The 16669-nt window shown below is 40.2% G+C and overlaps 1 protein-coding gene across 12 annotated transcripts in view; it reads right to left on the reverse strand.

Moving 5' to 3' along the window:
• Positions 1 to 677: 677 nt before the first annotated feature.
• The window catches only part of BRD8 (bromodomain containing 8), a 33946-nt gene continuing 17954 nt past the window's right edge, over positions 678 to 16669 (reverse strand). For 8 of the 12 annotated variants that reach the window (XM_045059568.1, XM_045059563.1, XM_045059535.1 and 5 more), the window contains 13 exons: positions 16354 to 16568; positions 16080 to 16172; positions 15818 to 15886; positions 15247 to 15424; positions 14157 to 14261; positions 13629 to 13673; positions 9128 to 9406; positions 7593 to 7856; positions 6786 to 6943; positions 5767 to 5856; positions 5600 to 5668; positions 1631 to 1808; positions 678 to 1062 (listed from right to left, as the gene is read on the reverse strand). In XM_045059568.1, coding sequence (XP_044915503.1) covers positions 1012 to 1062; positions 1631 to 1808; positions 5600 to 5668; positions 5767 to 5856; positions 6786 to 6943; positions 7593 to 7856; positions 9128 to 9406; positions 13629 to 13673; positions 14157 to 14261; positions 15247 to 15424; positions 15818 to 15886; positions 16080 to 16172; positions 16354 to 16568 — 1794 coding nt within the window. In that variant the 3' untranslated portion in view covers positions 678 to 1011. Of the gene's footprint in view, positions 1063 to 1630; positions 1809 to 5599; positions 5669 to 5766; positions 5857 to 6785; positions 6944 to 7592; positions 7857 to 9127; positions 9407 to 11586; positions 11989 to 12371; positions 12686 to 13628; positions 13674 to 14156; positions 14262 to 15246; positions 15425 to 15817; positions 15887 to 16079; positions 16173 to 16353; positions 16569 to 16669 lie in introns of those variants that run through there. The other 4 variants (XM_045059539.1, XR_006599334.1, XM_045059570.1 and 1 more) reach the window with 4 other exon arrangements.

Genomic DNA, 16669 nt, shown 5'->3' on the forward strand with positions numbered 1-16669 from the left:
GTGAGATGGTATCTGAGTGTAGTTTTGATTTGTATTTCCCTGATGAGGAGTGATGTTGAGCATCTTTTCATGTGCCTGTGGGCCATCTGGATGTCCTCTTTAGAGAAGTGTCTATTCATGTTTTCTGCCCATTTCTTCACTGGATTATTTGTTTTTTGGGTGTGGAGTTTGGTGAGCTCTATATAGATTTTGGATACTAGCCCATTGTCCGATATGTCATTTGCAAATATCTTTTCCCATTCCGTTGGTTGCCTTTTAGTTTTCTTGATTATTTCCTTGGCAGTGCAGAAGCTTTTTATCTTCATGAGGTCCCAATAGTTCATTTTTGCTTTTAATTCACTTGCCTTTGGGGATGTGTCAAGTAAGAAATTGCTGTGGCTGTTTTCTTTTATCCAACAGAGCATGCCAGCCTACAGGCATCTTTATCCCCCCTTGGGAATCTTAAGAGCACTAGATGTTTTCTAACATTTTCATCTTATTTCACCCTCCTAGCCATTTGAAGGACGCTTCAATTATCTCAACTTTATAAATACGGAGACAAATCATAGACACTCTCGCTTCATCCTACACCATCCAACTGCAGACAGTATAGTAAGAAACCCAAATCAAGTACCTTACTCATTCCACCAGATACTGTCCTTTAATACAAGATTCTGTAATCATTAAAAAGCAATCTATAACTTGTGAAATAACATTTATTTACAGAGCAGTTATAAGACGTTTAATTTAGTTACATCTAAATCAAGCCTATGGAACAAAGCTGTGGGCAACATTTATGGCTGAGCCCCAAATCTCAGCTTTCCCTGTTTTATGTTATGTCCACAGGCACCTTTGACTCCTTGGTTGTGAATTAAGGCATTTTTCTTATTAGAAAAGACAACAGAGAACTAGTAAACAAGTACTGGGATCTTCTGTAACTATCAATAAGAGGTCCCAAATCCAGAAAAGGTCAGGATAGCAGTTCCTGGTTAACAAAAGAGGTTTTCCAACATCCACAGGCTTGGCTGGTTCTCATTCCATACTATTTAAGTCTCTTCTTTTGTCTAACCAAACACTCAGCACCTACAAAGACAAGGTAATAGCAAGCTATAAATCTTAAAAATTACAGAGATTTGACTGTAATTTTATTTCTTTTTCTGCAGTAAGATCTGACTATGCTTTTTTTCTTTAAAGTATGGTCTTGCCCAGAAAAGAAACTCTCTGTCCTCTTTTGGCTACCATGTCTTACCCCTATAGATGAGACAGTGTGAACATACATTAATATCAATAGGTAGAGCAACCAAAAAATGGAGTGACTCCAGTCTTTGGTTTGCATGGTTAGCCCTCTGATTTGAGGCTCTGGAAGTAGGAGCTCCTGTTACTTCTGTATTCCCAACTCTCTTGAGACTTCTTCACTGCTGCCTGTATTCCTATACTACTTTACTTCATTATTCTATTAAAGCTGGTCCTACAGAGGTTTAGGGTTTTCCAAAGCAGTAGGACAACGTTAGTACCTCAGGGATTTTAATCACCTTTAAACATAAACTCTGAGAACACAGGTCATTTTAACATCACTCTTATTCTCAGACTTACTAAAATCAGATTCCAGAGGCTGTACTCCTTCTTCTTATAAATCTCTTACATACACTACCTGAATCTGCTCCAAGACTTCTCGTTGCATCTCCACAGCCATATGGTACACATGATGATCAGAGTCATTGTACATCACAGCATTTTGGAACATCAGCATCAGGTCTCTCTGGAACTGAGCCATGGTACGAATCCGTCCCTTAGACAGATTCCTTTTCAGGCTAGTTAAGTCCATGGGTCTACAGGTGGCCAAGAAAAACGAGAGAAAATCAAATTTTCATGGTGAATATGTGGGACCTAACATGCTCTCATGGAAAACCAGCTCTCCAAGTAGTAAATGAAAATAGCAAATAAAACAGTAGCAAAGATAACAATACCCATCAGATAATAAAATGCCAATAGCAGCTAACATTTGACTTCTTATAATAGGCCAAGAGGTGTGCTAGGTACTTTCTACATTAACTCACTTATCCTCTCAATAAACCTATAAGCTGGCGCCTTATTATCACCAATTGGCAAAGAGGAAACACATCTAGAGAGGCTAAATACTTGCTCAAAGTCACATAGCTTGGATTCCAATTCAGAGGCAGCCTGACTCCAGAGCCCACAAGCCCAGCTACTATACTCTTACTACTGTAGGAGGAATGCTAGCCCCAGGTACCAAAGTTGTAAAGAGCTCCAATGATGAGTCACTCCCACTGTACTGACTGCCTGACTGTTTACAATGTGTAGTCATATACTTGTTTAATCTACTTCTCTTACTACATAATCAAAAGTTAAAAATGTCCTTCTCCTTGTGTGGAGATAAAGAGTGTGAATCAAGTCAATGAATACCTAAATAATTATTTAATGAGACACAAAAAGTGGGTATATAAGAGAAGACACAGCAGTGTACAAAGAGGACTGAACTAGAAGTTAAGAATCGGGTTTAGCAAGCCCTATCAAAATAAGACTAGCATTCTTCACAGAGCTAGAATAAACAATCCTAAAATTTGTATGGAACCAGAAAAGACCCCGAACAGCCAAAGCAATCTTGAAAAAGAAAACCAAAGCTGGAGGCATCACAATCCTGGTCTTCAAGTTCTTATTACAAAGCTGTAATCATCAAGACAGTATGATACTGGAACAAAAACAGACACGCAGATCAATGGAACAGAATGGGAGAACCCAGAAATGGACCCACAAACATATGGGTTTCCTGCTTTGACAAAGCAGGAAAGAATATCAATGGAATAGAGACAGTCTCTTCAGCAAATGGTGCTGGGAAAAGTGGACAGCAACAAGCAGAAAAATGAACCTGGACCACTTTCTTACACCATACACGAAAATAAACTCACAATGGACGAAAGACATAAACGTAAGACAGGAAGCCATCAAAACCCTGGAGGAGAAAGCAGGCAAAAACCTCTTTGACCACGGCTGCAGCAACTTCTTACTCAACCCATCTCTGGAGGCAAGAGAAACAAAAGCAAAAATGAACGACTGGGACCTCATCAAAATAAAGCTTCTGCACAGTGAAGGAAACAATCAGCAACAGACAGAATGGGAGAAGATATTTGCAAATGACATTGTCAGATAAAAAGTTAGTATCCAAAATCTATAAACAACTTACTAAATGCAACACCCAAAAAAACAAATAATCCAGTGAAGAAATGGGCAAAAGACATGAATCGATACTTCTCCAATGAAGACATCCAGATGGCTGACACATAAAAAAATGTTCAACATCACTCATCATCAGGGAAATATAAATCAAAACCACAATGAGATACCACCTTACACCTGTCAGACTGGCTAACATTAACAACTCAGGCAACAACAGATGTTGGCAAGGATGCGGAGAAAGAGGATCTCTTTTGCACTGCTGGTGGGAATGCAAACTGGTGCAGCCACTCTGGAAAACAGTATGAAGCTTCCTCAAAAAATTAAAAACAAAACTACCCTACGACCCCAGCAGCTGTACTACTAGGTATTACTCAAGGGATACAGGTATGCTGTTTCAAAGGGCCACATGCACCCAATGTTTATAGCAACACTATCAGCAATAGCCGAAGTGTGGAAATAATCCAAATGTTCACCAATGGATGAATGGATAAGGAAGATGTGGTATATATACACAATGGAGTATTACTCGGCAATCAAAAAGAATGAAATCTTGCCATTTGCAACTATGTAGATGGAATAGAGGGTATTATGCTAAGTGAAATTAGTCACAGAAAGAATATATGACTTCACTCATATGAGGAATTTAAGATACAAAACAGATGGAACATAAGGGAAGGGAAGCAAGAAGAATATAAAAACAGGGGAGGGACAAAACATAAGAGACTCTTAAACATAGAGAATAAACAGAGGGTTGCCGGAGGAGTTGTGGGAGGGGGGAAGGGCTAAATGGGTAAGGGGCATTAAGAAATGTACTCCTGAAATCATTGTTGCACTATATGCTAACTAACTTGGATGTAACTTAAAAAAAAAAAAAAAAAAAAAAAAAGAATCTGGCTTAGATCTAGTTCTGTTATTCACTGTTGATCACTCCCAAGTCATGAGCACCTCTGAGCCTTACTTTCCTTATTTAGAGAATGAAGTAGTCTGTCTCCAAACGTCCTTTCCTGATCTTTTACACTATTTATACACTAGTTTATGACAGCATTTTAGGTGAACTATGCTATAAAAATCCAAAATAGTGCTATCAACCAATGTGTGTAAATAAACATTTGGAGTAGCATCTTTGCCTTAGCATACCTACAAATGCTTGAATGAATATAGCATTCTTTTCAAAGTTTCATTCCAGGGGCGCCTGGGTAGCTCAATCAGTTAAGCATCCAAATCTTGATTTCGGCTCAGGTCAGGATCCCACAATACATGAGATCAAGCCCCACATTGGGCTTTGTGCTGACAGCACAGATCCTGCTTGACATTCTCTCTCTCTCTCTCTCTCTCTCTGTCCCCCAACTCAAAATAAATAAACTTAAAAAAAATAAATTTAAAGTTTTGTTCCAAAAGAGCAGTATCAAACAGTATCAAAGACTAATATAAGATGAATGGATATTACTTAAAAATCAATGCTGAAAAAGAAAACAGCCTATTATTTATCCTTTGTTCCCTGCATTCCTTCTCAAATGAAGACCAAACTTACCGTAACTTTACAAACTTGTTCAGCTGTAAAATGTATCTTGAGTTTATAAGTAATGTAAATGAAATAAAGAAGTAATCAGGGTGCCTGGCTGACTCAGTTGGCAGAACATACATCTCTTGATCTCGGGGCTGTAAGTGCAAGCCCAATGGTGGGTGTAGAGATTACTTAAAAATAAAATCTTGGGGCGCCTGGGTGGCTCAGTCGGTTAAGCGGCCGACTTCGGCTCAGGTCATGATCTCGCGGTCCGTGAGTTCGAGCCCCGCGTCGGGCTCTGTGCTGACAGTTCAGAGCCTGAAGCCTGTTTCAGATTCTGTGTCTCCCTCTCTCTGACCCTCCCCCATTCATGCTCTGTCTCTCTGTCTCAAAAATAAATAAACGTTAAAAAAATAATAATAATAAAATAAAATAAAATAAAAATAAAATAAAATAAAATAAAATAAAATAAAATAAAATAAAATAAAATAAAATAAAATAAAATAAAATAAAATAAAATAAAATAAAATAAAATAAAATCTTTATGGGCCGCCTGGGTGGCTCAGTTGGTTAAGTGTCTGACTTCAGCTCAGGTCATGATCTGGCAGTTCATGGGTTTGAGCCCAGTGTTGGGTTGTGTGCTGACAGCTTAGAGCCTGGAGCCTGCTTCAGATTCTGTGTCTCCTGCTCTCTCTGCCCCTCCCCCACTCATATTCTCTCTCTCTCTCTCTCTCTCTCTCTCTCTCTCTCTCTCTCAAAAAAATAAACCGTTAAAAAATATATTTAAAAAGTAAAATCTTTAAAAAAAGAAAGAGAGAGAGAGAGAAAGAGAGAGGAAGGAAGGAACTAATAAATGGGAAATGAAAGTATGAAAAGACAGATATAAAAGCAACCAACCTTTTTCGACCCTTTTTCACTGACCTTTTCACCACATCCTTGTATCCCGGGGCCTGCCTTTCTGATACAGGCTTCAGAAAAGGACTGCTGAACCTGTAAAGGGACAAACTCTGACAGGATGAAGAAACCCTGGAAAGTCACTCTAAATGAGAAGAGTGGCTGTGAATGTCAAGAGTGGTGTGGAGACCTACCTGTGACTGGCAATCATCTTCCAGACTGGCAAGAGAGTCTTCTTAAATAGCAGGTGATCCTGAACAGGGTCACTCTGGCCTAGATCAGACCTATGGGATAAAACAGGACAGAAAGGAAACAGTAACTTCACAAATGGTATTCTGTCTCTCCCAGGTGGGTAATGAGATTTTCTTAATACATAGCACTTCTAGTTAATATCTGAAGGGAGTAACACCATAGGAGTAAAAACATATTTAATGCTTCCATAAGAGACCCCAAACTCTATAAATATTCTCTTAATAATCACTATTAACCAAAAGTAATATCAAGTTTTATATTTCAAGTTAAGAGAAGCTGCTTTAGTATTTTTGAAAGAAGATTTTGAGTATTAGACTTGAGGGGCAACTTGACTGAGCCAGGTTTCCTGAATAAATAAAAATAGTAATTAGAGAGAAAAGTTATTTATGAAAGAGATTCTCAATGTTGATGAAACAGTTTTTTTTAAGTAGGCTCTACACCCAATGTGGGGCTCAAATTCACGACCCCAAGATCAAGAGTTGCATACTCTACTGACTGAGCCAGCCAGGCACCTGGAACAGATTTGTTTTATAAGAGGAAAACATACAGACTTCTTTTTGCACAATAAAATTATATTTAAATCTACTTCTAGTGTTTTGCAATTCTAATTTCCTTTAATTTATAAAAGTAATCCATGTTCATGGTAACAAATTCAAAAAGGCATAAATAGGGGCCCCTGGGTGACTCAGTCGGTTAAGCATCCATCCGACTTCGGCTTGGGTCATGATCTCACAGGTCGTGAGTTTGAGCCCTGCGTCGGGCTCTGTGCTGACAGCTCAGAGCCTGGAGCCTGCTTCACATTCTATGTGTCCCTCTCTCTCTGCCCCTTCCCTGCTCATGCTGTGTCTCTCTGTGTCTCAAAAATAAATAAACACTAAAAAAAAAAAAAAACAAACAAAAAACAAATAGGCATAAATAAAAGTCTGAATCTTAACAACCTTGGATAAAAATCCATACTTACGACTTTGAGGAGGTAGCACGGCTGAAAAGGATATCCACCAAAGGAGTCTCCTGAATGCTGAAGTCATCATCACACTCACCTGAACAGGGCTGGTCTTCCAACTCTGACACATACCCTTCACCCTTGTCCTCCTCTTTGGATTCTTGCTGAACCTTCCCCTGAGAATGCCAGGCAACAAAGGAAACTTTACAAAGAGATTTACTATCTGCAAGGTAATTCTACCTGCACGGGGTAAGTGAAATCTGACCTTAAGATGAGAAGAGTCAATTATATAAAGCTATAAAAGAAATCAGAGAAAGGTGACTTAACTAGACCTACATCAATGATTTCTTGCTAACAATATGTCTGGAGAACTGTGATTCCATACCCCAAGAAAAAAAAATGAAAAAGCAATATACTAATTGCTAGATGGATGCTGTATTCTTTTAAAACTGTCAGCATGACATGTGGACCTTAAGTTAACTAGTCTAGCGGATCGGACAATATTAACGACAATGGCATTCTAAATTTTATTCATTGCTTACTATGAGCCAAGTACTAAGCTAAGAGCTTTACACGAAATGTCTCATTTAGATTTCATAGCAAACCTAAGGTAGAGAAAGCACCATTATTCCATTTACAGCAGAAAAAGCTGAGGTTCTAAGATGTTCACTGACACACCCAAGGTCACACAGCTAACTGGTGCTAAAACCAGGATTTGAGCCCAGGTAGCTAACTCACTGGAGATAACCTATATGCAGTAACCACTCTGTTCTGCCTCCCTGGACAGAGGACCAATCAGTCAGATGATTTAAGTTATCCACTTACTTCTTCACTCTCTGTGTGTAGTTGCTGAATTGCACAAACATCTGAGGGAGCTGGAGCCACCTCTGGCCTTCCATCTTCTCCCAGTGACTTCTTAGCTACTAAGGTGTCTACCCAGGCTGAAAGCTGTCCGGGCTCTCTACATGGTTCTTCTCCTTCAGTAGCTTCAATTTCCCTTCCCTCCTGTTGTTTGGCACCAGACGAAAGGCAGCAACCTTCACTTGATTCTTTGCTGCTAATGCACAGTGGCTCCATTAAATAAGCTACCTGCAATCATAGTTTATTATTAGATGCATAGGAACACCAATAGAAACGATCATCTACATATTAATAATGTTACATGATTATACTGTGAATGTGACTAAGTTTGAGATGGAAATGGATTAATTCATTCATTCCATCATTTAAAATGTATAAAATATCGGGGCACCTGGGTGGCTCAGTTGGCTGTGTCCAACTTCAGCTCAGGTCATGATCTCGCAGTTTGTTGGTTTAAGCCCCGCATCAGGCTGTGCTGACAGCTCACAGCCTGGAGCCTGCCTCAGTTACTGTCTCTCTATCTCTCACTGTCCCTCCTCTGCTTGTGCTCTCAAAATAAATAAATAAACATTAAAAAAATAATAAAATGGGGGCGCCTGGGTGGCTCAGTCGGTTGAGCATCCAACTTCAGCTCAGGTCATGATCTCATAGTTTGTGGGTTTGAGCCCCATGCCAGGCTCTGTGCTGACAGCTCAGAGCCTGAAGCCTGCTTTGGATTCTGTGTCTTACTCTCTCTCTGTCTCTTCTCCACTCACACTGTGTGTCTTTCTCAAAAATAAATAAACATTAAAAAAATTTTTTTAAATAAAATGTATAAAATATCTCATATACACAGACACTGGACTAGTTGCTAGGCACCTAACAGTAAACAAGATAGATATCGTTCTTGCCTCTTCAAGAAGCTTGCGTTCTCATTGTTCACGTTGTGTCAACCGTGATCAATTGGGAGTGGCAGTCTAGAAAAATGCTGAAAATTTTTATCCACCATGGACAATCCAGATAGAAGGAACACAACACAGGAGTTGGATTCTTGCTGATCTTTACCTAGGTTGTCCTGAATGTGTGAAGTTGCCACACAGACTCTGTCCAATTTAGTTTATTGCTGGTGGTAAACCTTAACCAAGGTAATAAGGACACTGCAAAATACTGCCTTCAAGTCACATTATAAGCTTCAAAAAGAGTCTGGGCATTGCCTCCCATAACTCAGAAAAACAAACTGCAATGCTATTCATAAGGTAGTCCTACACAGAGAAATCCCACTTCCTATGACCTTGGGCTTCTAATACCCGGAATCTTAGAACATTCAGCCAAAAAGTACGTATTTGGCACACGTTTTGTATTAGCACCAAGTGCTAGAGACATAGCCATTAACTTAGTTCTTGCCACTATGGAGCTTTTGTTTTAGTCAACAATATCAAAAGTGGTAGAAATGTGTATGGGTAAGCATTCTCTTAGAAACTTGGGACTTCCAAACTTTGGAAACAATGGCTCCCCATTACCTCAGAAAGAAAGTGGAGCAGATTCTGGCAGCTGACTTGCTCTGCCTCTTCCTGAGATTCCTCACTGCTTCCGTCCCCCACAAGCAGCTCACTAGGTTCTCTCCCTGGGCTGCTTTCCTCTAGTTCCTCAGCCCCTGGCTCCTCTGTTTCTCTCCAGCTTCCCACATCAAGATCCAGACTGGAATCCCATGAGCTGAAGAGGGACCTGCAGTCGTTGCTCAGCTCAGAGTCATTGGGATAGTCTTGCTCTGAATCCAACCAAACCCACTCATGCCCCATCTGTAAATACACAGAAAAAAAATGCATTAAATTCACTCACATCACTGTTTTCAAGACGTTTCCATCTCCAAAGTTCAGTAGAAAGATAAAGGATCAGAAATTTCTTTCTACTCACCATTAGAAAGAATAAAATCTAGCTGAAGGGAGACAGGAGAGGAAATCTTTGTCATTGGGAATAAAATGAAAAAGCCCCATGTCAAACAGTTAAAATAGTCTAACAAAGGTATTACCCAGTAATTCTTTCTTGGGTTTCCTTATACTCAGGAAGGAAGGAAGGAAGGAAGGAAGGAAGGAAGGAAGGAAGGAAGGAAGGAAGGAAGGAAGGAAGGGCGGGCATAGTTAGCTAGTTGAACAGAATTCCTCTATCCCAAATCACCCTTAAACTCAACTGGAAGGCAATCCATTTGAAAGACAAGAGATACTTTGCTCAGTGTATAGGCATTTTAAATTTATCAACCATTAAATCCTCAAAACATCCTTTAAAATTACCTGAAGCACCCTCCAGATCATATTTATTGCTCACTTCTCAGAATGAGAACTGCAATATCAAGTTTTAAAAATACCCTCCTTCTCACACGATCCTGGTTTTCTTACCCCTTTATCCTCCCTTTTACAAGTTTCAAGAAATCCTTGTCTTCTATATTGCTTGGCCTCTGCTTCCTCATGAATACTTCCTTAAAATAATGTCTGTATTTTAAGGTTTCAACTTTGATCAGATGACTCCTATTCAAATGGCTCCTAAACCTCTACCTTTACTTATGTGTATTCTGGTCTCATTTTTCCATGCATCCAAAAGTCAATTCCCTTCAGGTGCTCTACCACCTGCTTCAACTCAACATTTCTAAAACTCATTATCACTTCCTGAATATCTCCAAAATCATTTGCTCTCCCCAATTACCTTATGCCCACCATCAACGCTATTTACTTAATCCTCTTTCCTTCTCTGGTATTCAGTAAGCAAGCCCACTTCCCCATTTTCATCCACTATTTTTCTCAAAGTTCATCCTCTGTTCCGGAATAAATGTCATAGCCTCGTGGTCAGTGTCTTGATCTTTAATCTAATCTGCTCTGCCAAGCTCACCCATCACCTTCTCTGCCAAGCCAAAGTCTATGTCCTTTAACAGATCTCCTCCACAGTCCTCTCCAATTTTTAGGGCCTCACTGCTTGTATCACATGCAAGTTTGTAGACTGCTTTGAGAATATACTACAGTTACTTAATCTTCTAACTCCTGGATTGACTTAACTCTTTTCTATCACTTCACAGGAACATATCTTCTACTTCTTGAGCATCATAACAAGCTATATAGTTCAAGCCATAAAGATCCGCAACTTCCAATAACTTTCTTAAACACATCTTTCTTAAGGAGGTTCTACATTCTAGACAATACCCTATGTCTATTTCTTTTTTATTGACCTATTTCTTTATAATAAGGCTCATAACTATTTCGTTTCAGTTATTTAGTAACAAAATTTAGAATAAACTTAGATGATAAATTTGTTAACTCTTACATGGATTTTAGCCTTCAGATAACAATGAATTTATTATTTTTATTTTTTTGAAGTTTAGTTTTTGAGAGACAGAGCATGAGTGGGGGAGGTGCAGAGAGAGGGGGACACAGAACCTAAAGTAGGCTCCAGGCTCTGAGCTGTCAGCACAGAGCACGATGCGGAGCTCAAACTCAAGAACCGCGGGATCGTGAGCCGAGCCAGTCAGATGCTTACCCGACTGAGCCACCCAAGCAACCCAACAATGAATTTTAAACTACACATAAACCCTACATATAGAAATAGGAAGGAAATAGTATAATGTCCTAAAAATATCATCTGCAAAGACAGTACACTAGGTAGAACCGATGTCTGAGAAAAAGGTCAGTACGACCTATGTCCATGCTCTAATCTTCAAAAGCAATGCCATGAACAGAACACTGAGAACTTTGTTTTCCCAAACATTCAAGAAAAGCTTAATAAGATTATCCTCATTGCATGATGCAACACTTTAAAACATTATTTCTAAATTCAGTCTTGGTTACTTACCTTCTCCAAGCAGTTGAACAGCTCATATTTATAATACCACTCCCCCTGCAATAATCTCGTTTCCAGAGATGATAAAACAATTATCATGCAGAAAAAAACCCCACAAGTTTCTCATTCGCATACACAGAGAGAACACACCAAAGACTAGGCTTTTCTTTCAGAGTTTATTGTGTATTGTGTACACACACATTTCACAGGTGTTTTTCTGTTTTTGTTTTTTTAAAAAGTCTGTACACTTCACAAGACAGTACAAACTAGCTACAATCTGCTAGCTACACATTAGGACATTAACACAGCCCATGATTTTTGCCCTAAAACAGGCAACTGTGCTACTCCAACTCTCTGAGAGAGATTTCCCCAGCTCATGTCACATGGCCCAGATGCCTCCTCTTCTGTAACTTCCACTTCTGGAACTGGGCCCACAAGCCCAAGCTCTATCTTGTTTACTTCTACTTCAGGTTCAGCTCAGTGAGGGTACTCTGAAGCTTCACTTTTTCATCTTCATATCTGCTTCAATGGCACAGCGGCGCCCCCTGGTTCCCCCATCCTAGATGACAGGCAGACAAAGAAAGGGAGCATGAGTACAAGTTGCTGAGGAGGTGAGAGAGAAGTTGCAACAATATTGGGGATTTGGTTTCATGGGGAAAGAGGAAGAGAATCAGCAGAAAAATCCAGGATATGAAGGGCATAGATCTGTCTTCCCACAGAGTGGGCTAAAACTTCCTGGCAATAGTTTGTGAGAGGTAATGCAGGACAGAGTATCTTGCTCCTGCCCACTACAGAGGTCACTGGGGTTCACCTGGGGTCCCAAAGAATGACTATTAGTCATCCCACCCAGGCCCCAAACCATGTTCAAAGGAAGAGGAAGAGTAAAAGAAAGGTGGGAGGGTCAGAAAGGGCAGTGGATAGTGAGATTCTTGGCTAACATACCTGTCCAGCTGTTGGTCCCTATAAGAAAGGCCTTTCCTGCAGACTGACCCTGGCACTAGTTCCCTAGCACCTCCTGACAGTTGTTTTCCATGAGATCAGGACAATCAGAAGGCTTCTTTCCATTTGCTGCTCTCTCCCTGCAGCCCAGCTCCTTCCTCTTGTGCAATACTTTGCTGTCTTCAATAGATAAAAGATCCTATTAACCAGCTTTGCAACAGCCAGCCAACTGCTTGGGGATCCACAGTCATTGTTGCAGGCCAATAGGAAAGAAGGGAGATTACAGTGTTCCGTCTGTGGTACAGGCTGAATGAAGCCTGTAGGCAAGATGAATCAGTGAACACTTTTGCTGGGCTAGGCCATTTTTACATTCTTAACATGCAAGGACTCTAAAATTTTAAAAGCTCATGAACACAAGTTGCCTTTGAGGCGACATGAAGAATAAAAATACCACCTTGCATTTGTATAACACTTTAATTTTTTTCAAGCCAGTTCCATACTTATTATCTCATTTTATCCTCACAACATCCCTGTGAGGTAGGCTGGACAGGTACCTCGTTATATGAGCTCCATCACACAGATGAGGAAAACAAGGCTCCAACGGATAATCCAGTGAGTTTCAGAACATGTGGTTTTCTAGCCTGATGTTCTTCCATTACATCATGCCTCAATGCCCCATATGAACACAGAGCCAGAGGATTGTTCAATTTACAGAGGAAAACGATAATTGTTTAGGGCTAGCTTTACTAAGTTTATCTCTAATTCTACCAGCCACTACTATATGTAGTGGTCACTGTTCCTAAGAGCCTTATCTTAAATTGTATAGTGTTTGTGTATCAGGCATCAGTCATGCAACTTAATATTAGGGGAAAAGAAAATAATTATGTGCTGGGCATCTGCTGGTATGAGGAACACTTTTTAGAAGCCAGCTAGTAGCGGCTGCTCTGAGCAATCATTTATTTGTAAGAAAAGAATTGGCAAAAGGTGGAGTCAAGAAATGAGGAGCAGATGCATCCTAGATCCTTACCAAGAGTACCTCATTTCAGCCCAGTGAACTCATAAATAGTCCCTACCCAGCCCACACACACACACATGCAGAAAGACAGAAATGCAGAAGAGACAGTTTCTTAATGACCTGAATAAAGAGAAGTTCAAGACACTGCCACGGTCTGCATGTTGGATTTCCCTCTGCCACCCACCCCCAGCAGGAGCTGAGAATTTTTGTGGCAACACCACCCCTTGCAGCCATTCAATACTTACAAAGAGAGAGAGAAGGAAGGCAGGAGAGCCCATGGGGACACTGTCCTGTTAGAGGACAAACAAACACTGATCAGGTTCCACAGAAACTCTCAGCCACAAGCACCCCAAACCTCAGGACAGAGACACAAGCACCACATACACAAAGACAAAATTAAAAAAAAACTCAAGAACAAGAGGAAAGAGAACCAAAAGCAGTCTGGCCATTATGCGTCTGAACAGGAACTGATGGTCCCTGATTGCTGCAAGTCATTTCCCCCACCATGCAAGCACTCACGCAGAGAAACTAATAATTCACTCATTCAGCTCACAATTTCTTGTATGACTGGGCCCTTCAGTCACTGCAGGTTTCTTCAATGTTTGGATAAGTGCAAACCACCACCATCTTAAGATGTACACATGTCTATACACCACTGGAATGTAGCAGCCCAGCAGTTACCAAGTAGCAAGTAGTAACATAAGGCTCCTTAGATGCTTCAGACTTCTAGCACTGGAACACTGGCATACAAGGCTCCTTCTTGGTCTCCTCACCTTCTCTGAAGAATCCTGTTTGCGGGTAGAATCTCTCCCTCGAAGACTTTTAGCACTGATCCCAGACTCAGATGTCTGCATAATCAACTGTGTGGCGAGGAATTGCTACAGGGAAAAGAAACAGGGTTGGCCCCAAGATCTGAGCCAGTATGGAAGAATTCAGACACTTCTGGCTTGTAAACAGGATTTCATGTAGTACCCTTTTGCAAATAGCATTCAAACACTTTTCAACTGATTACAAGTTTTGCATTTCAGGTTTTAATTCTAGTTACATATGCTAAAGGAACTAAAAATGCTAAATATCTATAACCTTTTTTAAAATATTAATATTTGAGAGAGAGAGAGAGAGAGAGAGTGAGAGTGAGAGAGAGAGAGAGAGAGAGAGAGAGAGAGAGAGAGAACGAACAAGTAGGGGAGGGGCAGAGACAGAGGGAGACACAATCTGAAGCAGGCTCCAAGCTCTGTCCAAGGTGTCAGCACAGGGCCCGACACGGGGCCTGAACTCCCAAGCTGTGAGATCATGACCTGCACCAAAGTCAGATGCTTAACCTACTGAGCCACCCAGGCGCCCCTAAATACACATAACTTTTTTTTGGCCATCATACAAAATAAGTATCTCTTAAGAATGAGAAAGAGAAAAAAACTTGAACCAAAAGTGATTAGGCAATTTACTTTAGCAGACAATAGACAGATAACATCCCTTGGAAGCCCAATATCCCAAAGGGTGTCTGGTAATACTACTATAGAAGTCGATTATCTATGATGGAAAGAATAAACTATATCCTGTTTACTATGTACACACTTGATATAATTTTTAAAAAGGTGTTTACCATTTTATAAATGAACTATTTAAAAACTTCAGGAAACTGAAGTTATTTGCCCAAGGGAGAATATTCTCATAACTCTTTTACCAAGCCAACATGAGAAAACCAACATGAATCCAGCAAGAATAAAATTTTATGTTCCTAATTGTGTCCCTGATGAATATTCTATGTAAAAGCCACAGCACCCTTTCTTGACATCAGTATCAACCCTTCACCTGAATATTTTCATTTCATCCTTGCTAAAATACTAAAGATCCTCAAAGTACCTGGATCTGCTCTAAGACATCTCGCTGCATTTCTACTGCCATATGATAGACATCATGGTCCGAGCTATTATACATTACAGCATTCTGGAACATCAGCATAATGTCACGCTGAAATTCAGCTGTGCTGCGAATCAGTCCATTTTCAATGTTTTTCTTAATAGTTGACAAATCCATAGGCCTAAAAAAAAAAAAAAAAAAAAAAAAACAGGTAAATGGAAGAGAAGAGGACCCAAATGGATCTGAATATATTATTACCATATACATCTTCTCATATATACCCTTAGTCTTAGCTGCCAGGACTCAAATACTAACCCCCTCACCCCAAAATATGCACTTAATCCAAAAACCAAAGTTAATCTATACAGTAAGTATTGGCTGGGAAAGGTAATAAAGGGGGTTCTTTTAGACTATCTTTGGTGATCCAGCCACTGAAATGATTAGCTTACCACCTGGTTACCTTTACTCACATCAAAAACATTTGCTTTAAACTTACTGTCTAAAGCAAAAATCCATTAAGACTAAACAATTTACAATTCAGGCAAGTCAGTATGCTGAACGGATCATGGCTTACCTCTGTACAATGCTATGGTAGCCAGGTGCTATATCATCCGTAACAGGCTGCAGGAAGACATTGGCATATCTGTCCAAAAAGAGTAAGGTGCAATTACTTACTTATCCTTCAGAAGCAGGTGAGGGAACATGATTTAAGTAGCTAAAGGTTGTAAGAGCCAATGCCACCAATCCCATATAAACCTACTCAGACTCTTCTCTAGTCACAAACATGCAGGAGGAATAGGAGAAAATGTTCCTACTGACTGGTAAAGCTCACTCACCTATGATTAGCTGCAGCTCTCCATACAAGCATGATAGCTTTCTTCCAGATTTTCTGTGCCTGAATAGCTTCTTGATCCTCACTACAGACAGAGCTGAAATAAAACAAGAGTCCCATTAAGCAGAAGTAAAAAAAAAAAAAAAAAAAAAAAAAAAATCCTCATCATTTCTTGTCAACTATTAGTTCCAGACCAAGAAAGAGAAGATGAAAAAGTAAGACTCTCCCACTTCTCACCTCCACTATCTTGACCTCAAAGAAGAATCTCAGATACTCACAACTGTGAAGAAGCAGGGCTGCTGGGGATGGAGTCTGCCAGTGTATGGGACTGCAGCGTAGCATTGTGTATGCTAAAGCCATCGTCACTCTCGCTCACAGGGGGTTCATTATCCATTTCTGACAAATAGCCTTCTCCTTGATCTTCTTCCTTAGCCTCCTCGAGGCTGGCCGCTTCACTGACTCCATCTTCCTCCTCATCCTCACCTGGGGCATCCTTAGACACAGTGTGCTCCGGTCAACAAATGCAAGCAAAGCTATCCAGCAAAGTGTCATTAAACATGATCTTTTGGGTTAGATCAGTTCTAGAAAATGGCC

Source organism: Felis catus, chromosome A1 (assembly GCF_018350175.1).
Source record: "Felis catus isolate Fca126 chromosome A1, F.catus_Fca126_mat1.0, whole genome shotgun sequence".
NCBI classification, from domain to species: domain Eukaryota; kingdom Metazoa; phylum Chordata; class Mammalia; order Carnivora; family Felidae; genus Felis; species Felis catus.